Here is a 16,918-nt window from a genome sequence, read left to right as displayed (position 1 = left end):
ATGAGTTAAGTTAAATTATCCCATACCATACTGTACCATACTGCCATGTAATGTAAAAGCCGTCAAAATAAATGGCAGTTGTACTGGCTTTAAAAGTAACTCATGATGCTACTGAGTTAAGAAAAATAAATCAAGAGTAGAGTATTTTCTTCGAATATGAACACTGTTATTAAGTTCTTCTTTATGGTTTATAAAAGTAAATCCCTGCATGTGTACCAGAAATGTGGTAATAGATTATTCTGTAATACATGGATAATGAACTGGAAATGTCCAGAATATTTGCAGTTTACCCTGTTAGCTCTCCAGCAACAACATGGCAAAATAAAAAAATAAATGAGCCACTGACTGAATACATATGTGATCCTTTCGAGCATTTATAGTAAGCAAATGTTTATTCTGATAAAAGTTGTTGCCCTATACTATTTTCTTTTTTTTTCTCACCTATTTGTTTAAAAAATATTGGGCGAGCAGTCTGTTTAAAAGCTATCAAGCATCTATGTCTAATTGATTCTGTACAGCATGATGTTGCCTTTTCTCTGTCTATTTCAGCGGAGGAGTCCTTCCCCCGGAAAGATATCGTTTTTCTTGTGGATGGATCTGATGGTGTTGGCAGGGAATTTGCTATCATCCAGGAGTTTATTCGTAAGGTGGTGGAGAATCTCAATGTGGGCGAAAATAAGATTCGAATAGGTGTGGTCCAATATGGTGACTTTGCTCAGGCTGACATGTATCTGAATACACATACAACAAAAGAGGGTGTTTTGAACGGCATCAGGGAAATGAGCCAGCGAGGAGGAAGACAGCGTAATTTGGGTCAGGCTTTGCAATTTCTCACACAGGATGTTTTGACACCAGCAAGAGGTAGCAGGAAGCAAGATAGTGTGCCACAGTTTGTGATTGTTGTGTCCAGTGGGTCCTCTACAGATGACCTAAGTCCTGCAGCATCTTCCCTCAAACAGTCAGGAATTCTTACCTTCAGCATTGGCACCAGGGATGTCAACCCCAAAGAGCTGCGGGTAGTGTCATATGTTCCCAATTTTGCCTTCACTGTGGATGATCTCCCTGGCCTGTACACAGTCCAAGAATCGCTAATCAACACTCTCACAGAGTTGTCAGATGATAAGATCGCTGGGCTGAGGCCAGTGTTTCCAAGTTATAATGGTAATTTTACTGACTTTAATTCTGTCAAAATGTTGATAAATCAATTCTTCTGCACCTCTTTGATACTACTACAGTATGTGTTGAAGCCATGCTTGAATCTCTACTTGTGACTTATTCTTTGCATGACACTTGATTTCATCTTCTTAATCACACCTAACTATCAACTCAAGGACTAATCGCACTTTGTTATTTATGTTTGCATTATTTTTTAACAGTAATCACATCAAGACCGACAGGTGAAGAAAAGAAGGATGTTGTATTTCTTATTGATGGCACGACAGCATTACGAAGTGATTTCCCGTCCATCCGGGAAATGATAAGAAGAGTTGTGGAGAAGCTGGACATAGGATTGGATAAGGTTCGAGTTTCAGTGGTGCAGTACAGCGATGAGCCTAAGTTAGAATTTCTGCTCAATGAATTCTCCACCAAAAATGAGGTACGCCAGGCTGTTATGAAAATTAGAAGCAAAGGTGGGAATCGTCTAAATACAGGTCGGGCTATAGAGTGGGTCTCCAGAAACATCTACCAGAGGTCGGCAGGAAGTCGCATTGAGGATGGCGTGCCTCAGTTTCTCATTGTAGTTACAGGTGGCAAGTCTACAGATGATGTATCCACACCAGCTAAACAACTTAAGAGGAATCCGATTGCACCGATTGCCATTGGTTCAAGGAATGCAGACCAAAATGAACTGAGTACAATTTCCTTGAAGCCAGAACTTGCGTATAATGTTGACAGTTTCCAACAACTTCCAACAGTGGAGTCAAAGCTCATTGATTCAATCACAACAATATCCATCACTGACATCAAAAGTTATGTTCCTCCAACCTCAGTTCCTGGTAAGAAGTTATATATTAATATATTTAAGGTTTATTTTAGCGTAACTTAGTTTATCTTATTTAGTACAAATGTAACACAGTGTTTTTACAATAGAAAAGCAAGAAATATGAGAAAAATACTTAAAATTGGACATGCAATTAGTCTATATAATTAGTCTTCATTTGTCCTGAGAATAAATTTTCCTTGCAGTGTTATATCAGTGTTTTTATAACATGATTATCTTAGTTGCACCTTTTTGCTTATGTACTGATCTTGCAGAAATACCGGATCTTGGGAAAAAGGACATTATTTTCCTAATAGATGGGTCAAGTAGTACAGGTGTTGCTGGGATTGCTCATATCCGTGACTTCATCCTCAACATTGTCCAACAACTTGATGTGCAGCCTGATCAAGTGCGTGTGGCTGTTGTTCAGTATGCAGACAGAGTTAAAACGGAGTTCTCTCTCAACTCACACAACAACAAGCCAGCTGTTATCTCCGCTATCAAAAGGCTTCGCCAAATGGGTGGACAGTCATCAGAACTGGCAATTGCTATTGAGTATGTCCTACGGAATGAATTAAAACCATCGGCTGGTGTTCGTTCAGCTGAGGCCTCTCAGCATCTTGTGGTTCTTACTGGTGGACACTCCACCCGAGATGTTTCTATCTATGGACCTCTGCTTAAGGGATCTAAGGTTGATTGTATTGGTATTGGAGCTGGTGGTGTGGACACAAAGCAGCTTGCCCAAATTGCCTCTACCCTAGATGATGTTCTTCAGGTTCCGACATTCCCCAGCCTGCCAACAATACAAGAGAGATTTATTGCCAGACTGACCAAGTTACCACTGGAAACTCAACCAACGACTGATATTCCACGTAAGTTTCCCAAACTTGAGATTTGTGGTTCATGTTCTAGTTATGGTCTAACAATGATTGTCTTTTTTTGTATTGTCACATTTTCTATTATACCTCTGTTTCCCTTCTCTTAGTGGAAGGCCTTCCTCCTCCTAAAAAGGCTGATATAGTATTTTTAATGGACGGCTCCATAAATTTGAGCATGGACAACTTCAATGCAGTGAAGGAGTTCATTTTCAACCTAATTGATCTGTTCTTCACTGAAAGAGACAACCTACGAATTGGCCTGGCGCATCATGCTGCAGATGTGACCGATGCCTTTTATCTCAACTCATACAACAATAAGCAAGATATTCTAAATGCAATTATCCAAGTTGAGTATAAAGGTGGACGAAAACTGAATACTGGAGCAGCTATTCGCCATGTTCAAGATGTTCACTTTACTAAGGAAAAAGGCAGTAGGATGGATGAAGGCACTCCTCAGATCCTTATGCTTATCACTGGAGGACGCTCAGATGACGACAGCAAAACAGCAGCCCTTGATTTGAAGAACAAAGGTATAAGAATCTTTGCAGTGGGAGTGGGCAACAATCAGAATGAGTTAGAGAACCTGGCAAGTGAGTCCACCACTGTGGCTCGTGCAAGAAACTTTCAGGAACTTTCAGAGCTCAATGAGCAAATCCTGGAGACTTTGGATGATGAAGTAAAGGGGAAGCTTTTGTGTTCTGGTGTGCAAGAAATTCCTAAAGGTAATGGAACAAAGGATTGTGTTTCTTACTCAATTGGTTTATAGTTAATCTGTAGTAGGTATATTTTTTTTCATAATATCACATTTTTATGTTTTTAGATGTTTTCTGTTGTTCACCAAGAATATCTAAACTCAAATCCTACTTTTTTTCAGTCTGCAACATTGAAGTGTTAGTAGGCTTTGATGTGACTGCCCAGAATATCTTCAGTGCTCAGACTAACCTCCAGAGCAAGATGGGTGCTATTCTGCAAAGGATTTCCAAATTGGCACCTATCAGTTGTTCAGGTGGACAGACTCCCACTGTACAAGTGGGTATGCTAGCTTTGGATTCTGCCTCTGAGCCTGTCCAGCTAGACTTCACAAATAATCCTGATCAGCTATTTGAGACCTTCAGAGACCTGCGGAGCCGTGGTCCCTTTTATTTCAATGGCCAGACAATCTCAACTTACATCAGTCGGTTCAAAGTCAGACAGGACAACACTGTCAAGGTTGGTTACTGAAGCAGTATGAACTAGATATGTCCCAGTCAAATCCTTTATATTCAAAAATGTTGATATCTGACAAAAAAAGTCAGCAAAAATAAATTTCATCTGATGTTTCTGAAGTGCCACTCGTGAGAAGTTTTTTCAGTTTTAGTAATTACATTCTCAGGTGAAAAACTCAATCAAGGACCTGCAGTATTTGGATAAATTATTTTGTAGCTTGTGTGTCTCAAAGTCTTTGATGTATGATCATCCTTTAGTTAGATGTGATAATTAACGTGGGCTTATTTTCAGCAGATACCAAAAATGAAAGGGTCAGGTGATGATTGGGACATCCCTACTTCAGGTTTACCACTACAAAGACTTATGGAAATGCTAGAAAATCTGAAATTAAATTGTGTGTTTCCCCATTTACCCCGAAGGTTATAATTCATCTAACCGATGGTCTTGATGCTTCATATACTGAAATGAAAAGACGAACTGAAGAGCTTCGTCTATCAGGTAAATCAATTATACAGTCCTGACGACCTTTAAAGGCAATGTCACATTGAAACATAATTAACCATTTCTGAACTTCTTGCAAAACAGGAATAAACAGCTTGATTCTGGTTGGCCTGGAGAAGGTGCAAAAATTTGAGGAGGCTTTGCTTTTAGAATTTGGCCGTGGCTTCAGGTACACCAGACCCTTAAGACTCAACATCATGGACTTGGACTATGAACTCATGGAGGAACTGGTAAGTGCTGATAATTAAAAAAAAAAATTTTTGTTTATCTTTTCTATATATTTCTTGATATAAATCGTATCGTAACTCGTATAAGTACTTTTACAACATAGGACAATATTGCAGAGAGGGAGTGCTGTGGAGTACCATGTAAATGTACTGGTAACAGAGGAGACAGAGGAGCAATTGGACAGCCAGGGCCTAAGGTAACTTTCATCCAAAAAATGTAAAAGGACCTTTCTTTTTTAAGCCCTTTTTTCAAGCTGAAGTTTCTTGTTGTGTCTTTCAGGGTAGTCCAGGATTACCAGGAAGCCAGGGACATCCTGGTGATGAGGGTGGACCTGTAGGTTGAATTTTGTTGTTTTTAAGTGTATGACCCATGTTTTTTTTTTGCCATATGTTTTGGTTTGACATTTTGTGTTGTACCTTCAAATAATCTTTTTTGTTTTTCGTTTAAATAAGTTACTGTCTTTTTCTGTAATTATAGGGAGAGAGAGGTCCTCCTGGTGTGAATGGAACTCAAGGTTTCCAGGGATGTCCTGGACAGAGAGGTGTCAAGGTAAAAACTCACATTATATTTGACAGTTAGCTTGTCGCTTTAAAATGGGAACGTTTTTTTTGTAAAAATAGTATAATGGAATGGTACACCATTCTGCTTCTTCTATTCAGGGATCTCGTGGGTACTCAGGAGATAAGGTCAGTGTATCTCTCACTCTGTCTGTCTTTCTCTGAGTATTTATGGACAAAGTTGTGAAAAGCAAATGGCTAACAATTTCCTAATCAAGTGCTGCTCCACTGTAGGGTGAATCTGGAGAAATTGGGCTTGATGGCATCAATGGAGAAGAGGTGAGTATGTTTGATAAATTTTCCTTTTTTTAATAATCTAATCTAAAAGCAGAATCAAGATCTTACTTGATACTTTGATAAATTATACTTTTGCCTCGTGTCTTTAGCTCACTGCCATATGAATCTCATCAATGTGTTTGTGTAGACTTGTGTAGACTACAAACTTTAGATAACATTTTAAATATGTCTGCAGGGTAAAAGTGGAGTTGCTGGGCCCCCGGGTGACAGAGGAAACCCTGGCAGACGAGTTAGTGACTGAGCAGTTTTAACTTTTTTCCCTCATTATAGATTTTTTTTTAAAAAACTAAAAATGTAATTGGTACTGATAAATGTTACTTTTTTTTATTTTAGGGTCCTAAAGGTGCCAAAGGTCAAGCAGGAGACATAGGGCAAATGGGAATCAGAGGAGACCCTGTTAGTATTATCACTACAAACTTGAATGAACTGATTTTATGTGGATAACCTGTTAAATGTTAAAGTACATTTGATGGATATATATAAATTGTGTCATTAATTATCTGCTTTTAATTTTCAGGCCAGGTTGCATTGAGTCAGCAAGTTACACTAATTTATTCATTAATAGCTACTATTCATACTTTATTTGCCTTCTGGACAGAATAGCTATTTACAATTCATTTGTTTACATTTATTCCTCCTACCATTTGTTCTACAGATGTATGAATAAGAATGTGTATATTTTAGCTTTATTAGAAAGATTGTTTTTAGAAATGCTTTATCCACAGAAATTGAAAAGGGGATATTTTTCAACAGGGAGCAAGTGGACAAGACAACAACCGTGCAGGACCGAAAGGAGACCCTGGTGATGCTGGACCAGCGGTAATGTTATCTCAAACTTACATTGTTTTAGAAAAAAATATACTATATATATATACTGCACACACACTTTCCTTTGGAGTTGTTTGGTATGTTGTGTTTGTGTTTAAAATGTCTTCTAAAATGACAGGGAGAGCCCGGTGAGGATGGAAAGAAGGGAAGCCCCGGTGAAGTGGGAAGAAAGGTAACTTATTCTTTCTTGTGTTAAGAAAAACCTTCTAACACTTACATCCCACAGTTTATTGTTAACTAAGCCATTTTTCTATTCCTACTTTGCAAGGGAGTTGAGGGCAGAAGAGGTCTACCGGGACAAGCTGTAAGTGTCATTTATCATAAATTATTAGATACTTATTGGAGTAACTATCATACTTACATGACTGTAACATTTTGATGCCTCTATAAAGGGAAATCCTGGAAGGCCAGGTTCAGGTGGTTTGCAGGGAGAGCCTGGTATTGTAGGATCCAGGGTAAGTTTGTCACTTTTTCCATAATGCTTGGCAGATTATTGAATCTATGAATATGCATACCAAAAGAGGTGTCAAACTGAATGCTTTCATTGGACTTAAATGTTAGTAGTTTTCTTGGCTGATAAATTGTTTGAAATTGATTCTGACTAGATTGTTTTTATTTCCATTAAATGTCTCTTTATTCCTCACAGGTTTATTATCCAACTTTGAAATGCAAAAACATTGTGCATCATTGACATCTGTTGTGTCTTTCTCAAGGGTCCATCTGGACCAAGAAGTGTACCAGGACCCAGAGGAGAAGATGGGAATCCTGGGCCAAGGGTGCGTAAACCCGACAGCTTTTCTAAAAAAATCTAAACTCATCAATAATGTCATGATGTTTTATTTTCTAGGGTCCTGGAGGTAGCCCAGGTCCTGCTGGTGAAAAAGGTAGAAGAGGACCTCTTGGTCGCAAGGTACTGAATTCGATATAATGTGGTGTGTTTCCTGTTTTTCCATAACAGTCTTGTTTCTTTTCTAAACACATTCTAAGTGAAGCTCTCTCACATTACTGGACACACATTTGGATTCTATTTGAGCAAAAAGGCATGAGCTGTGAATAAAACATTAAGTGCTGCCTGCAAAAAAGGCAGTTGTGCTTTATTAAATCTATAGAACCTGACTTAACCATTTGAAGATGTATTTCAGTACACATTTGAAATTTTCTTTAAGCCTTAACCTATTTCTGTCTGGTGTTGCGCATATTCTTGATCTGTTTATCATGTTTAATTTGTAGGGAGAGCCAGGAGACCCAGGACCCAAGGGTGTTATTGGACACCTTGGCCCCCGTGGAGAGCCTGTAAGAACAAAGCATCTGTGTAAAGCTGATAAACTCTTAACCAAGAAAACCAATTGGTTAAGCAATATTTGTTCTTTTTGCTTTATAGGGTGTAGATGGTAGAGAAGGGATTGGTCTTGAAGGTCCAAAAGGAAGAAAGGCAAGTGATTATTTTGAGGTCTAGTAAATGCTAAACTGTGTCTTTTGTGAATGGATGAATGAGACAAAAGTACTTTATAGAAGTTATTGTAGACAATTTTAGAAAGGCACTGTTTGAATCCAGGCTATTAATCATTTCCTATTTTAACTTGCAGTTATACACTAATTTGTTTATAATAATAAGACAATCAATCTTACAATGTGCTTTTATCTACAGGGTGATGAAGGTTTTCCGGGATTCCCTGGACCTAAGGTAATGGAAAACAATTAAGATTAAAGTAATATTTTAACCAAAGTTGCGAATTCAAGTGCACATTCCAGCAGTAACCTGGTGATATTGGGTTTTATTTAACCTTAATCAATGGTTTCAGGGAGCTGCCGGGGATCCTGGTACCCGGGGTGGACCTGGACCCAGAGGAAACCATGGACAAAGGGTAGGTTCTAAGACCATATTTATATTAAATAACTTACACCATGTAGTTTCACTCAGTAAAATCCTAATACCCCTTTTTTCACTGCACACATACTGTACTGGTTTTGGGTCACATATATAGCATGTATTTTAAGCTGAGATCAGTGGCATGTACTTTATTGTGTTTTTTTGTTGCTTTAAAAGTGAAGAATTCCCTTTCCATATTTATTTTCAGGGTGTCCCTGGGAATATTGGCATACCTGGACAGAAGGGAGAGGTTGGATATCCTGGGTCATATGTAAGGATCTTAAAATTCTAAACTAACCTTTCATGTTGTGTTAATTCATGTCCAATGATAACATGCCATAAAAGACAAAAGTATTTGATCAAACTTACCTAACAAAAAAAAAAAGAAAAATCCAAATATATGAATACAAACATAAGCATTCACTTCAAAAAGATTAAACTTAAAAAATAGAATGTGCAGCAACTGATAAGAGGACATATGACTAAAATGACCAAAGAAAACACTGTGTATGAATACAGAAAGGTGTTATGAGTAACAGTAATCTTTAAAATGAAACCAATATTAAAAGGTTAACCAACTGCAATACCCAAAAGACAAGCAGTTTCTAGATAACAAAAGACAGTAAAACTAACTGCCAGGACACAAACCAAAAGCCACAATCCAATAAAAACAAGGAATCAAAACCACCTACCATGAAAAAATAATACAAAAAGTAAAAGTGTTCTGTCGTGCTGTATATAAATCCACCTTATAATATTTGTGAATGTATTTGCTCCCACAGGGTCTGAAAGGACCAAAAGGACCAGGTGTTATGGTATGTGCTCATTTATTGGTATGAATTGTGCTGAGCAAATAGAGGAAAAAAAAATTTTCTGTCATGTCTACAAATTAGTACACATTTTGTTTCTTAAATTCTCTTTATCCTTTCAGCAATGTGACCTGGTCAAGAAGATAAGAGAAAATTGCCGTAAGTATATATCAGTTTCAGTGATGCTTTTTTATAATGTTAAAATATAATGATGTTAACAGTCTATGAGGTTTAAAAAATGGCTTAATGTTTGTGTCATTTTCTTTACCAGCATGCTGTTTTGGTAAGTACTAAAAGATGCATTTTAATTAGATAATAATGCTTTGAATGCTGTGTGGGTTCTGTGCCCATCACTATGCAGTGAACAAGATTTCTGTGTGCACACTTTTAGGTAAGCAGGAATGCCCACTCTACCCCACTGAGCTGGCCTTTGCTCTGGATGTCTCTCAGGGCCTTGACCGTTCCATCTTCAACAACATGCGTAACACAGTTTTGAGCCTCGTCAGAAACATTACCATCGCTGAGAGTAACTGTCCAAGAGGGGCTCGAGTTGCTCTGACCCTGTACAACAATGAAGTGATCACGGAAATCAGGTTTGCTGATGCAATTAAAAAACGGGCCCTGGTGGAGCGCATTGAGGGACTGCAAATACCACAGACGTCAAAGCCTCAAAGCTTGGAAACAGCCATGAACTTTGTGGCCCAGAACACCTTCAAAAGGGTGCGAAGTGGTTTCCTTATGAGGAAAGTAGCCATTTTCTTTGTTGGTAAACAAGTTGGTCAGGCACAGGCAATTACTAATGCAGCTATCCGCCTCCATGATGCTGGAATTGCCACTTTGCTGTTGGTGAACAGTATAGACAGAGCACTCAGTAGAGCTGTGCAGGTAGGGGGAATCCTTACAGATATCACAAACATTATAGTACATCAGTTTATTCGGCCAAGTCATGTTCTTAGTGAGAAACAGATATTGTATTTTCAGTGTTTTTTTTATTCTCCCTGTACATCAGGTCAACAACACAGCACTCGCTCAGGTAATTCTTCTTCCTGGTCTTGGAGGCACACAGTACAATTCAATCATCCAAAAGGTTATGAGCTGCCATGTCTGCTTAGGTAAGAAGTCTTTCTGTGTGCACTATTTAATATAAAAGTATGGACTTTCTTCTTCCTCTTCTTCTTACATTAAGAAAAAAACTGAGTTTTTTGTATTTTTCATCCTATTTATTTTTGGAAAGAAAAAGAAGCAACTAATCATTGTTATTCTATAGCAATGTGCAAAAAAGAATGATTTCATATAGTTCACTGATCCCAATGTATTTGTTCAATACATAGATAATGCCTCCATGAAGAACACTGTGCAAAAGTATTGGGCGACCCCTCATTTCCTTATTGATTACCAGGAAAATAAGTGCAGCAATTTATTGAAACATATGCAAACATGAGGGGAAATAGGCTAAAAAAGTACCATAAATTCCGGACTATAAGCCGCAACTTTTTTCCAAGGCTTTGAGCACTGCGGCTTATAATAAGGTGCGGCTAATATATGTTTTTTTCTTTTTTTTTTACATTTTGCCTTGTAACATTAGACCAATAAAATTAACGAATAGTTCACAGTGGTCCAATGAAATTGTATGATAAATCAAACACACTTACACTTTTACTCTTTTAAAAAAAAAATTTTGTTGTAAATCGGTCATTTGTACTCACCCTCGACATGGAAAACAAACAATGACATGCATATGATACCGCTTTTAAATTAAAGGCGATCAATGACTGTTCCTGGTAGGCTGGTTTTTTTAACCAGCTGTATTACAGGCACTGTTTGAAGAAAAAAGCATTTACACCACGTATTTGTACATTACCAATAGGTATTTAAGTTAAAACCATTGGTGTTACAGGCCCTGTTCGGGAAAAAAAGAATTTGCAGTATGTATTTGTTTATGTTACCATAAGCATTTAATTAAAGGTTTAAAAATCCTCACGCGTAACATCTGTCTGTGTAAATATCTCATATTACAATGTGGACACTCACGGTTTATAATCGGTGCAGACTATACAAGTACAAAATAGATTTTCTTTTTAAAATTAGAGGGTGCGGCTTATATTCAGGTGTGCTCTATAGTCCGGAATTTATGGTATATAAGGCTAAAAAAGAGTTTGTACGACTTCATTGAACTAAAAACTCCCCCACTGGAGCCATCTTAGACAAGATTTTTTGTAATATCTTTAAGTAGCCTTCAGAAGTAGTTCCCAAAGTCTTATAGCAGGATATTGGATGTTGGTTTCCATTTCTTCTGTTCTCTGTCAAGATGATCCCACCCTATTTCAATAATGTTGAAATCTGGCCTCTGGGGAGGATTAATCACTCCATAAGAACTGTTGCCACTCATTGTCAGTCCAGTTGTTCAGTCCATTTGACATACTTCAGCGTTTTCCCCTTTTGACCTTTTTTTCCCCTTACCCTAAGAAATGCCTCTTAAGAGTCACCCTTCTATAGAGACCATTTCTGATGAGGCCTCAGCAAACAGTAGATGAATCAAATGAAGGGCGGGATTAATTTCTCAGATCCTGTGTCATGTCTAAGCTTGATTTTTTTTATATACCTTAAGGACATCACTTTCAGATATAATTCATCTTCTGCAGATAGTTCCTTAGGCCTGCTACTTTTTTGTCCTCCACTGGTCCAGTTTCCTCAAATTCTTAAGGATATGCTGCACATCATGCTATAATATGCTATGTATTTGGATTGCAGATGCTTCTCAAGAAATTGGGGGTAATTATGTTTCAGGCTGCTACAAACAAAGAGCTTAAAGATGCAATTTAGTGTTAAATCTTTGTTAAGTTGTCTGTTATGTGTAGACACCACAAGTTCATCACTTTGGTTAAATGCCCTTTGATTGAATGGTTGAATATTTATAGGTTCATGTTAGGTGACTAATGCAACAAAATACATGTTTCTCTGAAAATGATAAGATGCAAAAACTGGACTGAAATTAAGGGGCACGAAAAAGAAAAACCTAGAAAACCTGTAAAACTATTGCTCTGTAAAAAATTTAAAGAACGTTTGTCTCTTTGGATGGAAGCAAAATATAAAGAAATGACAGGTGGCTCAGGACTTTTTCACAGAACTATAGCAATAGAATTTGTATTAAGTTATTTGCTTTTCTTTTTCAGATGTCTGCTCTCCAGATCAAATGTGTGACTATGCACCCCCATCTATTGGCAGGGATAGGAGGTCTTTCACCTCTGATGTGGACATCGACATGGCTTTTGTCATAGACAGCTCTGAATCAACTTACCCATCCTTCTTTCTCGAAATCAAACAATATATAGCTCACATGGTAGAGCCATTACATGTGTCTTCGAGTCCCACATCATCTGTTCACCACGCTAGGGTGTCTGTCATCCAGCAAGCTCCTTATGAGTTCCTCTATAACAAAACTGGCTTTCCCATTCATGTGGACATTGGCTTGACTGACCACCACTCAGCTCAGGATATTGTAAAATTCTTGATTGAGAAGACACAGCAGTTAGAGGGTGGCCGCTCACTGGCTGCTGCTATTGAATCAACAGTGGAGCAAGTGTTTGAGAAGGCACCTCTTCCCCGTGACAGGAAGGTACTTATACTATTTGTCACAGGAAGTGTGGAAGAAGAAGAAGAGCAGCTGGTACGCATTGCCATTGAAGTCAAGTGTAGAGGCTACTTCTTAGTCATCTTTGGTGTGGGTGAAACACTGAGTACCAGGGATGCTCGTGTCCTGTCACGCATGGCAAGCGAACCTTCAGATGTCTTCTTCAAACGGCTGGAAAGCATATCTCACTTTTATGATAAACACATTCAGACGTTTGGCCACCTGCTGCCAAAGTATATCACCTGTAAGTTCAAGATACAGTAGATTTCAGTGCCAATCATAAGTTTTCAGTGTTTTTTTTCTTCTTCATGTAGTGTTTCAGTATGAATGCCATTCACTGCATGCATAAGTTTAACCAACTGTTTTTGTTTTGCATTGCTTTGGTCTTCAGTTGAAAAAGCTTTCTACATGTCCCCTGAGCAGTCCAAAAATTGCAAGTGGTTACAGAATGACCAGCCACTAAAAAACCCACTGACACCATCGCAACAACATGAGTAAGTTTCGTAACAAAAAGTCTTCTACACCATTTTACACTATTGTATTAATTTTTTAAGTCAAATTGGGGATTCATTAACATTGTACTAATATATGAATAGGGAATATCGGAAACATCGTGAAAGTCACCAAGAAGTTCATCAAAGAAAGCAGAATGGTAATATGTTCTAAAAAACTTTAAATTCTTTTCCAGACAATATCAGCCTAAAGTGTCATTTCATATCCACATTCAAACTAATCTCTAACAATGGCTGTTTTTAAATCAGCAATCAACTTTGTTTTACTCACTTATCTAAAAGTGTTGTTACATTATTCACACACACAAAATTACAGGAAATAAAATGTTACAGCTAAGTTTGTAACTGCACATGTAAAGTCACTTCATGTTTCACTGACACTGTCTTCTGTGGACCTACCCATGTTTGTGGTGACTTTACTGAACATATTCCTGCTGTGACGCCTTTCTGCTTTTACCCCTCAGATGCAGATGAGCTGCACGTCTCTAATGTCACATCAAACCGCTTGAAGTTGCGATGGACCAGCTCAGACTCAAAGCCCTTTGTTTACTTTCAAGTAGTGGTGACGCGCTTGCTCGACCATGCCCTGGTACTGAAGACGAACGTGTCAGGCACAGAACTTTCTGTGGACAACTTGGAAAGTGCTCAAACATATCATGCTGTAGTCACGGCCTACACAGCAGAGGGTCAAATTGTCTCCACCCGCAAAGGACTCATTACTACCAGTGAGTCTAGAAATACACACACAAATAATCCAGAAATGATCCAGACTGATTCCCTTTTTACATATATTGTTTGGGATATTTAAATTTTAATGACAAAATTTTGCGTAATAATCTACATTCTGTATTCCAAAATGAACAAGTTAAAATGTGTTTTTGGAATCTGTTAAGAAGCTTAGAAAGCTGATATCATAAACGTAATGTCACAAATTGTAGCATCTCCCTTTGCAGCAGCTGCAGTTTTGAGTTTTCATAGATAAGTCGGTTTAAGCTTAGTTCAACTGCCACTCCAGAAAATCTTTTTCTAGAATCTGTCTGTCTTGACCAGTCTACTTGTCTGCTTGTTTAGCTTAGGCTTTTAGAGGAAAGCATTGCCTGAGAGGCTAACATTGATCTGCATCACAGATGATTTCCCTCATACTGGTAAAGCTCCCATGGCAGAGCGAAAAAAAAATTCCCTATGATAGCAGTTCTGTAAAATGCAATCAGCCACAGTTCCTGTAGAGCAGTTACAATAAGAAAGGGAACTGCCTCCAATGGTAACAAGAACTGTGATAAAATTCCTGTGGTCCAAAAACACCTTTTATTTCTCCCACCATGCTACACTATAGACAGGGTATTAGTCAGATGAAGAATAGTGCCTGGAGTTGCCATAAATGCTTTAATTTCACTCCCCGGATAAGAGAATATTTTTTTCTCGTCATTCCAAGTGCCGTATGACCGTATGTCTTGAACACTCAAGTGAAGAGAGGGGCAGTGCAGTCACCACCCCATCTGATCTGTTGGCTGGGAAGACTGCCAGACAGCACTGGTAAGCCCAAATAGGTAATGAACTGGGAAAGTCCTGGTTCACGAGATCTTCAACTAAGATCTGATGATTTTTTTTTCTCATTGACCAGGGGAGATTGGGGACATGGAATCTGACTTATTTATATAGCGCCAAATTAAAACAAATGTCATCTCTAGGCACTTAAAAAATGTAGTCCAATTTAAGACAATTGGAGTTCAATTCATTGTAATCATAATCCAATCAAATTCAATTCATTAAATTAAGAATGAATCCAATTCAGTCATTCAGATCCAATTCAAAAACAATTTCGTAGCTAAGGAAACCAACAGGTTGCACCAAAACCTCCCTTCGGTCCAATCTCCTGTCCTGAGGCGACTGTGGAGAGAAACAACTCCCTTTTTAACAGGAAGAAACTTCTGGCAGAACCAGACTCAGGAAGGGTGGCCATAGGCCTCGATGAGCTGGGGTTTGAGAAGTCAGAAAATAGGGGACAACAAACACCATAACACCATTAAAAGGGTCTGTTGGGAAAATAACTAACAATGAGATACTTTAAGATATAATGGAGCTTGTTAATTAAGAACTTTATATGTGAGGAGAAGAATCTTAAATGATAAATTCTGAATTTAACAGGGAGCCAATGAAGAGAAGCTAAAACTGGAGAAATGGGATCTCTCCTGTAAGATTTCATCAGAACTCTGGCTGCAGCATTTTGGAGCAGCTGAAGACTTTTCAGAGAATTTGTGGGACAGCCCAATAATAAAGAATTACAGTAGTCCAGTTTTGAAGTAACAAATGCATGGACTAGTTTTTCTGCATCACTCTGAGACAGGATGGTCCTGATTTTGGCAATATTACGAAGGTGAAAGAAGGCAGTACTAGGAACCTGTTTTATATGTGCATCAAATAATAAATTCTGGTCAAAAATAACTCCAAGGTCCCTCACTGTATAACAAGAAGCCAAGGAAATACCTAAACATAATAGCTAAACAATTTCTCTCTGAAGCGCTCAGGTCCAAAGATAACAACTTCAGTTTTGTTTGAATTTAGAAGCAGACAGTTCGGAGTCATCCTTGTCTTTATGTTTTTAAGACATGCATGTAATCTGACCAACCTATTGGGTTCATCTGGTTTTATAGATAAGTACAGCTGAGTATCATTAGCATAGAAATGGAAATTTATGCCATGATGTTTTATAATGGCAGCATGTATAAAGTGAAAAGAATCAGTCCAAGCACACAACCCTGGGGAACTCCATGACTTACTCTGGTGCGGGAGGGAGATTCATCATTTGCAAGAACAAACTGAAATCTATCAGATAAATATGACTTAAACAAGCCTAAAGCAGTTCCTTTAATCCCAATAACATCTTCAAGTCTCTGTAATAGAATGCTGTGATCAACCGTATCAAATGCAGCACTGAGGTCCAATAGGACAAGCACAGACACAAGTCCGCTATTAGAGGCTAAGAGGAGATCCTTGGTAGCTTTCACCAGTTCTGTTTCTGTGCTATGATGCACTCTGAATCCTAATTTTTTCAAGAACTTTACAAAAAAAGAAAAAAGAGAGATTGGATATAGGTCAATAATTAGCTAACACTTCTGAATCTAGAGTAGTTTTTTAAAGTAAAAGTTTAATTACAATTATGGTGCCTGTCATGGAGGTAACTGGAGGACCTGCTGGTGGATGCCAACAGTGAAGGGAGCCATCAAGCAGAAGAAGAAGGCCTTTCGGGTTTGGTTGTCCCAGGGGTCACTTGAAGGAGCTGACAGGTACCAAGGGGCTCAAAGGGCTGCTGCAATGGAGCCTGCTGAGGCTAAAACTCAGACATGGGAGGAATTTTGAGAGGCCATGGAGAAGTACTTTCAGTTGGCTTCAAAGATATTCTGACAAACCATTTAGTGACTCAGAAAGGGTAAGCAGGGTCCGTCCCAGGTTGTGCTTGGCCTGGGTGGAGAACTGCTGTGCCGAAGTGAGGGTATTTGCGGGGGTGTTGAAAGAAACACTTTGAGGATCTCGATCCGGCCAGCATGTCCTCAATTGAGGAGGCAGCAGCTGAAGACTGAGAGAAAGGCTTGTCCAATACCTTGGTGGAAGTCGCTAAGGTA

At 38.5% G+C, this 16,918-nt stretch overlaps 1 protein-coding gene across 1 annotated transcript in view; it reads left to right on the top strand.

The window, feature by feature from the left end:
- Positions 1–16,918, top strand: part of col6a3 (collagen, type VI, alpha 3) — a 97,956-nt gene that overhangs the window by 70,183 nt on the left and 10,855 nt on the right. The window contains exons 8-41 of the mRNA XM_072397670.1: positions 550–1,161; positions 1,377–1,997; positions 2,257–2,853; positions 2,967–3,581; positions 3,734–4,068; positions 4,485–4,563; positions 4,651–4,796; positions 4,898–4,990; positions 5,074–5,127; positions 5,272–5,343; positions 5,454–5,480; positions 5,586–5,630; positions 5,824–5,877; positions 5,982–6,044; positions 6,402–6,467; positions 6,595–6,648; positions 6,745–6,780; positions 6,869–6,931; positions 7,190–7,252; positions 7,324–7,386; positions 7,707–7,769; positions 7,858–7,908; positions 8,125–8,160; positions 8,279–8,341; positions 8,555–8,617; positions 9,129–9,161; positions 9,278–9,314; positions 9,427–9,438; positions 9,499–10,040; positions 10,165–10,267; positions 12,329–13,030; positions 13,178–13,280; positions 13,383–13,438; positions 13,763–14,023. Of these exons, the coding sequence (XP_072253771.1) occupies positions 550–1,161; positions 1,377–1,997; positions 2,257–2,853; positions 2,967–3,581; positions 3,734–4,068; positions 4,485–4,563; positions 4,651–4,796; positions 4,898–4,990; positions 5,074–5,127; positions 5,272–5,343; positions 5,454–5,480; positions 5,586–5,630; positions 5,824–5,877; positions 5,982–6,044; positions 6,402–6,467; positions 6,595–6,648; positions 6,745–6,780; positions 6,869–6,931; positions 7,190–7,252; positions 7,324–7,386; positions 7,707–7,769; positions 7,858–7,908; positions 8,125–8,160; positions 8,279–8,341; positions 8,555–8,617; positions 9,129–9,161; positions 9,278–9,314; positions 9,427–9,438; positions 9,499–10,040; positions 10,165–10,267; positions 12,329–13,030; positions 13,178–13,280; positions 13,383–13,438; positions 13,763–14,023 (5,883 nt within the window). The remainder of the gene's footprint in view (positions 1–549; positions 1,162–1,376; positions 1,998–2,256; positions 2,854–2,966; positions 3,582–3,733; positions 4,069–4,484; positions 4,564–4,650; positions 4,797–4,897; positions 4,991–5,073; positions 5,128–5,271; positions 5,344–5,453; positions 5,481–5,585; positions 5,631–5,823; positions 5,878–5,981; positions 6,045–6,401; positions 6,468–6,594; positions 6,649–6,744; positions 6,781–6,868; positions 6,932–7,189; positions 7,253–7,323; positions 7,387–7,706; positions 7,770–7,857; positions 7,909–8,124; positions 8,161–8,278; positions 8,342–8,554; positions 8,618–9,128; positions 9,162–9,277; positions 9,315–9,426; positions 9,439–9,498; positions 10,041–10,164; positions 10,268–12,328; positions 13,031–13,177; positions 13,281–13,382; positions 13,439–13,762; positions 14,024–16,918) is intronic.

Source organism: Leuresthes tenuis, unplaced genomic scaffold, assembly GCF_036924035.1.
Source record: "Leuresthes tenuis unplaced genomic scaffold, fLeuTen1.0.hap1 SCAF_12, whole genome shotgun sequence".
Lineage (NCBI taxonomy): Eukaryota > Metazoa > Chordata > Actinopteri > Atheriniformes > Atherinopsidae > Leuresthes > Leuresthes tenuis.
The sequence above is the reverse complement of the archived record's forward strand: the minus strand, read 5'-3'. Positions and strand labels throughout refer to the sequence as shown.